Below are 14,720 nucleotides of genomic sequence, written 5' to 3' on the forward strand. Positions count from 1 at the left end.
GATGAGCCTTGAACCGAGAGTCAGCTGGGTGAAAGACAAGAGCCCCTGATCCTGACACCAATAAAGCTATCTTATGTATGGGAAGTAATTGGGAGTATTGAGCTTTATGTGGCGACCACTCCAGCGACCATATACCAAGGAACTGGATTGGGCCCTGGTCACTGAAAATGGATCTCTGGGAATGCATCCTCATTCCCAGAAACTTGAGGACTGTTTGGCCATGCTGTGTGGATCTCAGATAAGGAGATCCATGACTCTTAAGTCTGAACCTCTGAAGGCAAAGGTAACCTGTGTACTGTTTCTTTCTGTTAGCCATACTGTTCGGGAATAAATCCTGTACTGACCTCCGAAAAGAGAACTGTGGTTAAAGCAAGTCAGGCTAAGAACTTGACAGACGCGCATACAAAGTATGTGAATGTGGGTAGTTTCTCTTTGAAAGTTTCCATGAAATATGTGCACTAAAAGTGCCCGCATAGTTTGCAACCACATAGGTTACTTGAAAGCTGCCCAGGCCAGTTTGAATTCAGTCAGTGAAGAGTGTCTTTTGGGCCCAATTGCTTTGGAAAGAAAACAGAACAGGGTTGGAGATTACCTTGGACATAGCCCAAGGTATTGGTACTAGTGCATCGGAGATCCTTTCACTTGGCTCCTTTGGTACTTGCTGGTTGGTGTGCCAGTTGCTTTACAAAATACTGCTGGATGCCGTAGTGTTCCCAGCTCGCTTCCGATCTATGCAGCACAATTATGGAAGCAGGCTTATAATCAATGTAATTGAAGATCAGAGTTAATGAGGACCTCAGTGCCTGTGAATTCCCCGGAGCGATGCTGGGCTTCAGATGTTAGATAAGGAAATGATTGGGCTGAACTGAAAATCCATTTGGCTAATTAGATGATGCATATTCCCACTAGCAAGTAAGAAATATTAAAGAAAAAATAAGATTCATTACATTCTTTAAGACTAGACTTTGCAAGAAATTATATCTTAATCTTAGACCACCAGGGAGGTGATTTTGATGTACATGTGTTCTGGATGGCGAGGCTTAGTAGAGGATGCTGAAGAATTGTTTTCCCCATGAATCTTTCTAGCCACAGACATAGACAGGTAATATACCCTGCAAGGCTTTCACAGTTAATCTGGAGGCTTCTCATTCACTGTGCAGCTGATCTGCTAACGTTACTGAAGACACCGACGTATTCAGTGCATTTGCAAGGGTGGGTGCCAAAAAATGTTGACTAGGTCAGCAAAATGTAGAATGTGGGGGGGGGGGGAGTAGGGAATTGTTGAAAATCTAGTGTTTCAAAAGGTATGATGCAGGAAAGAAGTTTAAAATTATCAGAGCTCTAGATGCTCTATGGTTGTAATTTAATTGAATACCTACTGCATGGAGGGAAAGATCTGACCTCAGCAGACGCTGACAGTCATTGCTATTAATGCTAAGTTAGCACTAGATACTCTTTTGAGAAGTTTCAGAGGACAGAAAGAGAAGATAAGTGTACAGCTCCATTGGAACCCCTACTAAGGAGTATGGCCTAATTGGTAGGTTAGGGCAGTGCAGAGTAGAGGAATGTATCACCTTTGCAACAGCACCCGCATTAGAGACTGTTGTACTGGTTTGTTCCTGCATGCATAAAAGCAAATGCAGGGCTCCATTGGAATCCCTGCTAAGAAGTAGGGCCTAGCAGTTAGGTCAGGGCAGTGTAAGGTAGAGGCTTTATTGGTTTGCTCCTGCTTACATGAAAGCAAGTGACCCTTAGTGTCTGCGTGGATATTTATTTTTATTTCAGAAGAGGAGGTGTGTTTCCTTTAAGTTCTCCAAAGCCTTGGCTGAAGAGTTTTGGAAAGTTAGAGAGTAATTTTTACCTCGCATCCAGTGGTTCATAAATTGGCTCTAAGAGAGTCTTGAGTAGTTTACTTTTTAAGTGGATTTTTGTTCAGGAGGAAGCTTTTATCCACCCATCCTGTCCACACAGAGAGGAATTATAGAAGGTGTTTCATGGTTAACTGGTATCATTTAATCTAAGTGATTCCTTTGCCCATCTGGCAAACATGGAGGAAGAAGGAGAAAGGATACTCATCCAGTATCCAACAGAAGGAAAAGAAGTAAAAAATAAGAAGTAGCACCCATTCGATGTTTAACCACAACTGATACCTATTCAGTGCACAGGGAAGATTCCAAGATTTACAAACTGGTACAATAGAGAAGCAAAGGAGAGGAGAAGTTGGAGAAGTCAAAATCAAGTTTTTAGATTCCAAGAATTTAAACAGGGAACTAAATTGAGAAGAGGACTCCATATTTCACAGTTTACCAAGTGAGGATTCACTTTCTATTATTTATCGATTATTATTTTAAATTGTCTGTATACTGCCTTTACAATAAAAATTGGTCAAATTTACAGTAAAACATTCATAAAATTGGTCAAAAACAGATAACATTAACACATACATAAAATTGATAAAAACAGAAAATAAATTAGTTAAAAATAAACTAACAAAACATGAAAAAATTAGTGACTGACTGCGGCTACAGTTAAAAAAGATAAATTGTGAGATATAGGAGATGAAAGCTCTAAAGAATAGATAAGTTTTTATATTTTTTTGAAATCTTTGGAGCTATTAGTTTGATGTAGTGAAGCAGGTAAAGAGTTCCAAAGTGAAGGACTGGTGATGGAGAAGGCTTGTTTACTGGTAATGTCCAATCTAGCTAAACGAGCAGACAGAATGTCAAGAAGATTTTTGTTTAAGGATCAAAGATGTCTAATGGGTTTGTACATATGAAGGAAGGAGCATAACCAGATAGAGGATGGGTTCTGTATAAGTGAGTGAATGATAGATAGGATTTTTATTGAATTCTGAAACTAATCGGAAGCCAGTGTAGGGAATATAGTATGAGGATTATGTGATTTCTTTAAAGAACCAGTTAAAATACAGGCAGCTGAATTTTGAATCAATTGTAAAGATTGAAGGGAAGTGTTGGGAAGTCCAAGGTAAAGAGCATTACAATAATCAAGACCAGAGAAGATTAAAGACTGAAGTATGGTACGGAAATCATGAAAGACAAAGAAGAGGATGAAGGAGTTTGAGCATGTATAATTTGAAAAGGAATTCTTTACCACAGAGGATATATGGGAAGACATAGACAGGTCAGAGTCAAGTACTCTGAGGCTTCGAGCTTTTGACAGAATGGGAATGGAGAGACCATTAAGAGATAGATGAGAGGGAGGACTGCATAAGAATCAATATTGAAGATAAATGTAAGATTTAAGTTTGGAAGTGTTGAGTTTGAGATGATTGTGAGATAGCCATGTGTTAATTGTTGTTATGTAAAGAGTTACTGTAGAGAGAGTGTTAGACCAAGAGGAGTTGAATGGGTCAGAACTACAGGCTCACAGATTTACTATTTGAATTCTTTATGGACACAATCTGAAAAAGATTTCTACCAAGTACGAATTGCCAATCTTTCATGTTTTTAAAGCATTTTTTTCAAGAGGTTATCCTTCTCTCTTCCCCCCCCCCCCCCCCATGAATCTTTTTACCTTGGAACATTAAGAGACTGAGTAATCTGGGAAAGAATAATAGTCCCAATATTAAATGTGTACCTCATGACTCAATAGGGAGATACTTGAGTACTGAGGTTACGTCAATAGAGTAGCCACAGGGGGGCCTGGATAGACTGCAATCCACTCACTTTTCATTCAGGCCCACACAATTATTTTCTTCATATTTTTCAAGTTTCCCCTTGGGGTCAATAGCAAGCATTCAGCATAATGGTAGGGCCAGTTATGGAAGGCTTCTTGCAGCACCCAGAGGCAGAACAGTAAGAAGAGTCTGTGCAGATATGAGGATGATCAGCGGCAGCCTAGGCCAGGATCAGTGGCAGCGGAGTTTAAAATCAGTAGGCCAGGAACTAAGATCAGCGGCAGGCAGTTCTTACTTTACTGCACAGCCCAAGAGAAAGAGTTTATAGGTCTGCAGCTGTGTGGAGCTGGGAAAAAAGAAGACTAGCATGTAGTCTTCTTTTTTCCCAGAAGACTAGCTAGAAGACTAGCAGTGTAGGCATGAAGGAGTAGTGAAGGGATGATCAGCGTTGGCAAGGAGGACAGAGTGTGAAGCTGCTCATTTGAGCATTGCTGCTTTCTGCTGTAGTTCTTTGCAAGGGCCAAAGGGACATGGTACAGCAAGCAGAGCATCAGGAAAATGATCATAGTAATAGGGTGACAATAAAGGAATTTGTGTGAGACTAGACAGCTGAGAACGATTGTGATGCTGGTGGGGGACCAGGGGAGTGAGAGTACGGTTGCTAGGGATAAGGAGTTGGGGGTGAGTGTGAGGTTGCTAGTGGTGGGAGTTTTGAGTGTGTGGATGGAGGTGAGTGTGAAGCTTGTGGGGGTGGGGAGATGAGGGATGAGTATGAGCCTAGTGGGGATGGAGATGAGATTGAGACTGTTTGGGATGGGGGTGTACAGGGATTGAGACTCATCTCCATTCCCCTTCCTTCCTGTTCCCAGCAGTTTCTCCTCGTTTTCTCCACCAGGAGCGTTCTCTGTCATCATTGGAATGAGGGGCACTAGGAGAGAGACTGCTGGGACAGGGGTTGAGCCTTAAGAAAGATTATGATTCAGAAAACTTGACAGGCAGAGCTGGGAGGTGAAAGCGGTGAGTTTTCCTTTCATTACCTGTGTGACCAGCGAATCCCGGGGGGTAAGCGGAGGCTTGCCCCAATGGAACTCTTTACCATCTCTCTGTTTTGCCTCGACGAAGGGCGCTTCCTGTTTCCGGGAGGAGGCGGGACCTTGACTGAACACTATAAATTTCAGCCTGCTGCTAAGCCTCGCTGAGCTAGGAGGTGAAAGCGAGTGAGTTTTCCTTTTATTACCTGTGTGACCAGTGAATCCCAGGGGTAAGCGGAGGCTTGCCCCAATGGAACTCTTTACCATCTCGCTGTTTTGCCTTGACGAAGGGCACTTCCTGTTTCCGGGAGGAGGCGGGACCCGGACTCAATACTATAAATTTCAGCCTGCTGCGGCGCGCAGCAGAGCCAGTGCGCTGCTGAAGCCGCGTGCGCTAAAGGGGCGCACGACTAAGCATGGCTTTGCCAGGCTTCGCTGGATTTTGCTTGGTTTTCTTGATAAGTATTGATATTTTCTCGGCAATTCTCCTCCTAGCTTCAAGAAGTGAACCCCATTGAAAAATAATTTGTTTCATGCATTATTCCAATAATAAATTTTGTCCTTTATGTTCAAATATATTTCCTCTATGCCGCACACTAAAACAAAGGCCAAGCTAAGGCCTTCTAGTGATAAGGCAAATATAGAATTTGGGCAAAAAACTGTTTTGAAATGGTTAGACCCCCAAACCCCCCATGTGGGCTGACCGCTGAAGAAGAGACAATGGAACGGGGTGCCTCTTCTCAGGTCAATGAAGTATCACTAAGCCCCGGGGCTCCGGCACCACCATCACCCCCTGGTAGAGAGGGTGTTGAAACCTTAGTTCAGACAGGGGCTCTGCAGGAAGAATTGTTAAGCTCCCCGGATGTACAAGATAGTTGTCATCAGTTAAAAGGTTTACAGTATTTAAAACAGAAACAGTATGAAAAGGCTCAATTGAGCATATTGCAAAGTTCCCCTAAGGAGTTTAGTACACCTAAATATAGTAAGCTGGTTAAAGAGAAGAAAAACAATATTGAAGTTGTTATTGATACAGATAAGTTATTAACAAAACCGACATGTATTATTTTAGAAACATTGTGGAATTGTTTGGTCAAATTAGATACATCAATTAACAAATTAACTGAAGTTGTAATGCAAACATCTACTTCATCTGTATCTAATACTGCTGAATTGGAAAAGCAAAAAAAGGAAGTTAATATATTAGATAAAGAGTATTGCAGATAGAAAAAATTCAAATCAACAGATAACATCAGGAGAAGAAGTTAATAAAAGACTAGAAATTCTAGAAAATACGGTAAGATCGCTGAATATAAGAGTTAACAATTTTCCTGTAATAAAAAAAATAAATCCTATGGAATTATTTAGAAACTACCTTATACAGATATTGAAGATTTCTGAGAAATGTCTTCCTGTTATTATAAGAGCATTTTACCTAGGAGGAAAAAGAACCAAGGTAGAACAGGATCAGAAGTTAGAAGATGGCAAAGGATTGGAGGTTAACAGTAATTCCATAGACATTTCAGATTTACTACAAAAATCTCAATATGAGATAATAGTAAACTCCAGGGGGACATTGCTTGTTCAATTAGCATTCTCTACAGATAAAGACGTTATTATGAGATCATTTTTTTGGAATAGGTTAACTACCTTTTATGGTTCCAAAGTATGGATTTTTCCAGATTTGATAAAAACAACTCAGAGTCGAAGAAAAACTTTTCTACAATATAGGGGAAACGTTTTGGGAAAAGGTGGTTATTTTAATTTAAAATATCCATGTAAATGTATCATAAAATTAAATAGTAATAACTACTTGTTTACAGACCTGGACGTTTTAAAAGATCTTCTTGCAGTTTAAGGACCGGTATAGAGAATTTATTAGGGGACTAATAATGCATAATTACTTTTTAAAATATTTGTTCCTTATAGCGCCGTTCTATTAAAGAGGGGTAAACACTAGGGATGTGCAGAGCAAAAGTTTATGTTCATAAGTCCATAAGTCGAAAGGGGGTCCCATTTGCGGTCAATATGGACATATGGAGAATTCCATAAGTTGAGTCTATGTCCATACGTGCAAATAAAAATTTAAACCCCTCACCCTCCTTAATCCCCCCCCCAAGACTTACCAAAACTCCCTGGTGGTCCAGCGGGGTCAGGACGCCATTTCTGACCTCCTTTGCAAGGAGCACGTGACGTCGGCGTCACGTGATTCCCCGCGGGTTCGCTCCGGGGCCCTCGTTCGACCCAAAAGGAACTTTTGGCCAGCTTGGGGGGGCCTCCTGACACCCACAAGCTGGCCAAAAGTTCCTTTTGGGTCGAACGAGTGTCCCGGAGCGAACCCGCGGGGAATCACGTGACGTCGGCGCCACGTCGGAGTGACGCGGCGTCACGTGATTCCCCGTGGGTTCGCTCCAGCCAAAAGGAACTTTTGGCCAGCTTGGGGGGGCCTCCTGACACCCCCAAGCTGGCCAAAGTTCCTTTTGGGTCGAACGAGGGTCCCGGAGCGAACCCGCGGGGAATCACGTGACGTCGGTGCCACGTCGGAGTGACGCGGCGTCACGTGATTCCCCGCGGGTTCGCTCCGGGACCCTCGTTCGACCCAAAAGGAACTTTTGGCCAGCTTGGGGGTGTCAGGAGGCCCCCCCAAGCTGGCCAAAAGTTCCTTTTGGGTCGAACGAGGGTCCCGGAGCGAACCCGCGGGGAATCACGTGACGCTGCGTCACTCCGACGTGGCGCTGACGTCACGTGCTCCTCGCAAAGGAGTTCAGAAATGGCAGAAATAGTGTCCTGACTCCTCGCTGGACCACCAGGGAGTTGTGGTAAGTCTTTGGGGGGGGGATTAAGGAAGGTGAGGGGTTTAAATTTTTATTTTGGATCAACAATCGCGATTTCCAACATATTCAACATAGCTATGTTGAATAAGTTGGAAATCCGATCGTTTTCGCCTCATCACTTTTTTAAGTTAAAAAAAAAAAAAAGTAGCGTTTTACATTTAAGTTCAAAACGAATGCACACCCCTAGTAAACACTTCTATTTCCTTATTTTAGTCTTATGATAGAGAATGTTACGTTTGAATGTTTACTAGTTTAAAATGTTATTTGTTAGTAACTCTGTCATTTGACTATATTATAATGATGTATTAGTACATTTGCTGTAATCTCTTTTTTTTAAATAATAAACAGAGAATTCAAAAATAAAGAAAACTCGACAGGCATGTCAATCTATACATGAGTTGCCAAAATAATATATAAAAAGACTGTCAGAGTAACACTGAACATGCCAGGAGCCGGATGTGTGTTGAGATGCTTGTTTTTATAGTAGACTAGTATTGGTTAAATTATGGGAGAGTGCCTCTTGATACATCTTTAAATATAACTGAAATGTTTCCATAACTATAAGTTTAAAAAATTAAAATTATGACAGCTGTAGCAGATGTGAAATCTGTAGTCAGGTGCCCTCTAAAATATTTATGAATAGGAGCAGGACCAGCGCAACCCACTGTGCAAGCTGTGCACTTGCACAGGGTGGCAGCCTGGAGGGGGCAGCGGCCTCAGGGCTGCAACCGAATTAAGTGAGTTGCTGCCACCGCTGTGCCGCAAAGAAGAGGAGAAGCCGCAGGGCTGCAGTGGTGAAGAGGAGAGAGTTGCAGGGCCATGTGGTGGTTCCCAACCCACCACACAGCGAAAATGCGGCGGCGGAGGGCTGTGCGGCAAAGAGGAGGAGGAGGAGCATGTATGTGTGTGTGGGTACCGGAGCATGTATGTATGTATGTTTGGGTGTCTGAGCAGAAGTGGAGTGTGTGTGGGTGTCTGAGCATCTGAGTGTGTGTGTGTGTGTAAGTGTTTAAGCAGACGCAGTGTGTGTGTGTGTGTGTGTGTGCGTCTGAGCATCTGAGTGTGTGTGTGTATGTGTTTAAGCAGACGCTGTGTGTGTGTGTGTGTGTGTGTCTGAGCATTTGCGTGTGAGAGGAGGCATGCGTGTGAAAGAGGGAGCATGTGAGCCATTCTGGGTGCTCAGCTGCAGCAAAAGGATAAGGAGGTGCCCACAAGATACACAGGAGAGGAGACGAAAGGTTTGAGGGTTCAGGATCCTAGATATTTGATCGGGGATGTAAATTGGGACGAGGACTGCATGTTTTCAAAGATTTCCCAGGGAGGCTTCACATTCTAGTCCAGGATAAAGAAAGGCCCCTGGGGGATTTATCATTTTGCATTTTTTATGGAAATTATCTGAAAGGGTCTTGTACCAAGCAATAAGTTTCATGATTGAACTATTTTATCATTAAAGTTGTGCTGGAACATCAGTTTTGTGTTCAGCTTGTTTATTAGCACTCACTAAAGAGACAGGCAGTTAACGTCATTGGCTTAGGATGTTTACTCTTCCTCCTTATGGAGAACCCTCCTACTAGGGATTTGAAAGAAAGACACTGATACACGATTCTTAGTCCCAGTATTGCTTGTACCCTGTGAATCACTGAGGACAGACCCGATTATCGGAGTTCCCCAAGTGACTGATGAGTCAGTACCATTGTGGTCAGTCCACAAACTCTCCTAATAACAGACCTGTAAATATATTTCTTAGTCTGATACCCGATCCAGCCATCCAGTCATCCAGTTCCCATGTTCAGGTACTAAAGTCCAAAACCAGAATCTGCTGCACACAGAAGACACAGCAAGCTGCTTACCTGCCAGTGTTGCCTGCAAATCACGTTCTATCACTTCTCTGCTTCCTGCAGTCCAGCATACAAATCTATTTTTCCTCACCTCCCTTTCTTTCTCTTCCTTTCTGTTCTTCAAGCATGCCTTCTCCTACTATTTCTCTTATCTTCTCCCATTATTCCTCTTTCTCTTTCTTGCAGTGTCTCTCTTTATGCCTTCCCTTTCTCTCTCGCTTTTAACTTATTACTGTATGCTGTGTACCATCTCACTTTCCATTTCTATCTGCTGGACTTCTTTTTTTATTCTCTCTAGATATACCAAGCTTCTCTCCTTTGTGAATTTCTCCTTCTCTTTCCGTTTGTGGGACTCTTCCTGCAACATATGCTGTATTTACCTCTCCAGTCTTTTTCTGCATCTTCCTCAAGTCTTAAGGTGAAGTAAAGATAATAATGTTGCGTTGTTTTTTTGTTGGCCTACAGGGAGCAGTTTTGTCGTGAGTGAGGGGAGTTACCTGGACGTGTCTGACTGGCTGAATCCCGCCAAGCTATCTCTTTATTACCAGATAAACTCCACGGCTCCATGGGTGAGAGATCTTTGTGGACAGAGGACCACGGATGCCTGTGAGCAGCTCTGTGATCAGGAGACCGGTAGGTAACCAAAGCAAAGGGCCAAGCTGAAAACCTGCTATGTTTGGGGCAAAGTAAGGAAAGGGGGAGGAAGCAAAGGTATGGCCTACATGAAAAATGGTATAAATCTGGAGATTACTAAAGACAGTACCAGTCATACCATAAACAGGATTCATACAGCCACACTAGACTATGAATTAAGAATTTTGGGTTTCAAACTGAAATTGGATTTGTCTGTGAAGACAAACAGTTCACCGTCGTCACTCATAGGTCACGTGACTATGCTCAAATGGATTCTTCCAGAGTTTTCTGGAATGGTGTAAAATAGGGCAGGTACATGGAAAACTATTTCATTTCATTTTCTAATAATTTTGTTTTGTTTTCTATTTGGTTTTTTTTTTTTGTTTCCTTTTCTTTTGTTTTAGCTGACTGCCCTGGCTCCCAGTCTGAGCCCTGATCTTCCTCCCACCCTGGCAGCTGGATGGAGATAAAAAAAATGCTAGTATCTCCAATATGTCACCCTCATATCCCAGCAGCTCAGCAAAGGAAAAAGATGGCTGCAAATCCCCAATACACACATAAACATACCTCCTCCATCCACCACTCCCCCCCAGCCTATCCAGGTGGCCACCCCCAACCCTTCCCCCCCCCCCCCCCCCAAATCAGTCAGCAGAAAGAGGCAAGCGCTTACCTGCTCTAATCTTGCAGTTTTACTGCTACGGGTAGAGGGTGCTGTTTTACAGGTTCATTTTTCCATTTCATCATCAAGGAAGGGACCAGTCCCCTACCTCTGAACAGGGATTGTTCCCTTCTTTGAAAGTGCATAACGTTTGACCCCCATCTGGCCAAGTGTTTTCTGCCAGTAATGACAATGCAGTATTCTGATTGCTGCGGATTGTAAGGCTCAGCACAACCGATAAAATAACCTGAATAAAGCAAGTCCTCCACTGACTGGGAATGGGTCACATTGGTCTAAATATTTTGGTATCTTTGATTTCTGCTTTCTTTTACACCCCTACTTCTGTTGCTGCTATTAACACACCAAAAAGACAAATGATAACAATTTTAAAATCTTGTTTTAATTTCTGTTGAGACACTTAAAGGCTGGGCTGGTTATGAACACTATACATACCTTGTAATTTTACAGCACTTAGCCCGTGCCTGCTGCGTTTACTTCTGTGGTGTGTGGGCAGTTTCATAACAATTCACACCCCTTCATGTTTAATTAAACAGCAGTATTGCCAACATTTAAAAGAAAAAGAAATCCTTTCCTGAATCCTGTTCTCTCTCTCCCATGTTCCACATTGTGAATGAAGAAAAGAGAATGAACATGGATGCAATTTCTCTCCTTGGCCAGTCTTCAAAAACATCTTGACGTGACTTTCTCTAGCTTCTCGTTCTTTTGTTCTCCTCGCCAGGTCAATTTTGGAAGAGAACTGAATGCCTGACTTAACTGCCTGATTTCTAGGCTGAAAATTCAAATTAACTTAGGGACCTAAAACTGAGGTCCCTTAATTTTAGGATTGCTGTTCGCTCACTAATCGAGGGTGTTTCAGTTAGGCACCTATAGCCTGATGCAATACCGAGTGCTGGCTCAGGGCACGGCTCAACCCACGGATCCATAACCCCCGATGTAAAACGGGGGTTAGCACATACAAAATACGCGTACAATCGCGCGCTCATCCCATGCAAATGCATGTTGACGAGGCTATCATCTATTCTCCCCGATGAAAAAAAACAAATGTGCACCATACGCGCACATTTTTACTCGCCAGAATTAACGCCTGCCCCAAGCAGGCGTTAATTTTGGACAAGCCCAAAAAGTATTTTCTGCTTTTCTGTACTTCCTCTGACTTAATATCATGGCGATATTAAGTCGGAGGAACAAAAAATTAGAATGTCCTGAAAAACATTTTTAAAAAAAGAAAAAAAAAGGTGCCAACAGTCAGGTTAGGAAAAGGGATGCTCTAAAATTCAGCATTTTCCTAACTGGCTGACAGCCACCACTCCCAGGCGCCTGCTGCCGAGGAGGCGCTAGGGGTGCACAATTTCCCCTAGCGCCTCCTTTTTACAGCCACAGCCCATTTTCATTTTGCATTGGGTGCCCCATAGAGGTGGATCAGCGCGCGTTAAGGGAGATTGCGTGCATGTTTAAAGCACGCCAATATTGCATCTGCCTGCTAGTGCTAGAAATCAGCACTTTCCTTGCCCTGGCCCCACCACTTTTTAGGTGCCCATTTTCACCACGTCCCTGAACTAAGGCTTTTTGAAAAATTAGGTGCCTAAATCTCAAACTTAGACACATAAACCCCTTGAAAATTAGCTTCTGAGAGTTTGCTATTTCTCTTCTTTCTTCAGAGCTTTCCATATTTATTCTGGCATTGGGAATATGTAGACCTTGTCAGTGCTTTGAAAAGAATGACCTGCAGTAGGAATTGTCGCTTTTGCTGTAATGGTGTGCAAGCTCTAGGTCCCAGGGACATAAATTTGACTTTGGTAGTTCTTGGAAAAGCATAAGTGGAAACTTGTTATTTTGTTATCTCCTCGTACCCATGGAACCAGAACTTAAGATGTTTTCCCTGAGTGCAAAGAAATCCTCTTTGATTGTTTTCTTGGATGAGAGGTTTGAATATATGAATCTAGGTATTGCCACTGCTTGGTGAGCTGCAGAGAAAGATTCTTAATATTTCAAATGAGAGCATGTAATATTTGTAGCATAGAAACATAAAAATGATGGCAGAAAAGGACCAAATGGTCTATCCAATCTGCCCAGTAAGCATGTGCTGTATAGGTTACCCCATGCTTAAATATTTCCCAGACCATAAAAGTCAGGGCCCTCTTTGGTTGCTGTTTGAATCCAGTTTTCCATTACCCCCCCCCCCCCCCCAATGCTTATCAGTTTCCCACACTAGCCGTCGTTGATTGCTGTTGAATCCAATTCCCTGTTATGCCTTGCTGTTGAAACAGAGAGCAATGTTGAGTTACATCACAGTAACAAGTCTTTTTATTTAAGGATAGTAACCTTCACATCAGCAAGTTACCCCCATACTTATTTCCCCAGTACATAAAAGTTGGGCCCTCGATTGCTGAATGAATCCAATTCCCCTATTCCCTGTGTCGTTGAAGTAGAGAGCAATGATGGAATAATGTATCTACAGTATCAAGGCTTATTGGTTAAGGGTAATCCTCAAGGCCGCACCATCAAGTTACTCCATGCTCTCTTTTCTTCATTTCCATCCTTTAGCCTTTAGGATTCCACAGTATTTATCCCACACCCTTTTGAATTCCTTCATTGCTTTGGTTTTCACCACCTCCTCTGGAAGGGCATTCCAGGCATCCACCACCCTCTCCATGAAGAAATATTTTCTGACGTTGGTTCTGAGGCGTCCTCCTTGGAGTTTCATTTCGTGACCCCTAGTTCTACTGATTTCTTTCCAATGGGAAAGGTTTGATGTTTGCACATCATTAAACATTTTCAGATATGTGAAGGTCTGTATCATATCACCCCTGTGCCTCCTCTCTTCAAGGGGATACATATTCATATCCTTCAGTCTCTCCTCATAGGATTTTCTGTTACTGACCCCACACCATTTTGGTCGCCCTTCTCTGGACCGCCTCCATCCTGTCTCTATCTCTTTTGAGATACGGGCTCCAGAACTAAACACAGTACTCCAGGTGAGGCCTCACCACCTTCTTTTTCATCAAAGACTTTGTGGCCTTAAAAGCTTGTCATCGCAACTGGAGCCGGCAGAGAATTCCAGGCAGACACGATACTCTGGGCTTCTCTCCATTTTTTTCTTCCAAGATGTGCATGCCTTGTTCTGCCCATTAACTCATCATTAACAGGATAGAAAGAAATGGTGTAGAAGAGATAAATGAAGAAGGATACAGTGGTGCATGAGTGAGGCTTGATATATTTTTATTGTGCCCCACGCAAGTCTAAAGTCAAATTGGAAAGGAAATGGGTACATGCTTAAGGTAGCCCTTAACTGTTTTTTCCTTCTTTCTCAGTTCTCACAGCCATCATTCCATGTTGAGAAAATCCTACTTTGAACCTTTGAAGTGGGTACTCAACTCCCAGGAGATGCTCTCTAATGTGACTTGCCATTGAAACATTCTTGTTCAAAGATCTTATCATGGAAAGCGTCCAGCTTATATTTTACATGTCCCTTTTTTGTGGGCACTTGAAATGGCTGGCTCCAAAATGTCATTCTTCCCATCGCTACTTTTTGTCTAGTTCAGGGCTTCCCGAACTTGTCCTGTCAGAAGCAGCACTGGAAGCATAAGCTCTCCGCAGTTTACTCTTCCAGTAGTGTTCGGCTAGAAGTGTAAACTGCGGGTGGCTTAGCATCCAGCGCTGCACTTGTCAGAGCTGTGCTGAATGGTCTGGGCGTGGGTGATTGCATACTTTTCTCCCAGCTGGGGATTTTAGAGTTGCGGGGGAGGTGAGGGGGCAGCCTGGGACATAGAGATTGTAGGTAGAGGAAGGGTGGGAGTGGGCTCGACCTGTGGACCCTGCGACATTATTTTTACTTTTAGGAGGGCTTTAGGAGTGTGGTTTGCACAATCCAGAAGGGCCATTTATGAAATTGAGGGGGAAGGATTCAGCCCACTTTAGATTTTTTTATTTTTTTTATTTTACAGTGCTATTTAACCAGATTATCTGTAAAGATATCCATTTTATCAGCAAGTTATCCAGCCACACAGAGCCAGATAACTTCAAAACCTAACTGGTTATATTCAAACATATGTGGCTAGGTTCTTTTAATGT

At 42.8% G+C, this 14,720-nt stretch overlaps 1 protein-coding gene across 2 annotated transcripts in view; it reads left to right on the plus strand.

Moving 5' to 3' along the window:
• The window catches only part of ASTN2 (astrotactin 2), a 1,130,819-nt gene that overhangs the window by 32,308 nt on the left and 1,083,791 nt on the right, over positions 1–14,720 (plus strand). For both annotated transcript variants that reach the window (XM_029612108.1, XM_029612110.1), the window contains exon 2: positions 9,803–9,970. In XM_029612108.1, the coding sequence (XP_029467968.1) occupies positions 9,803–9,970 (168 nt within the window). The remainder of the gene's footprint in view (positions 1–9,802; positions 9,971–14,720) is intronic.

This window comes from Rhinatrema bivittatum, chromosome 8 (assembly GCF_901001135.1).
Source record: "Rhinatrema bivittatum chromosome 8, aRhiBiv1.1, whole genome shotgun sequence".
NCBI classification, from domain to species: domain Eukaryota; kingdom Metazoa; phylum Chordata; class Amphibia; order Gymnophiona; family Rhinatrematidae; genus Rhinatrema; species Rhinatrema bivittatum.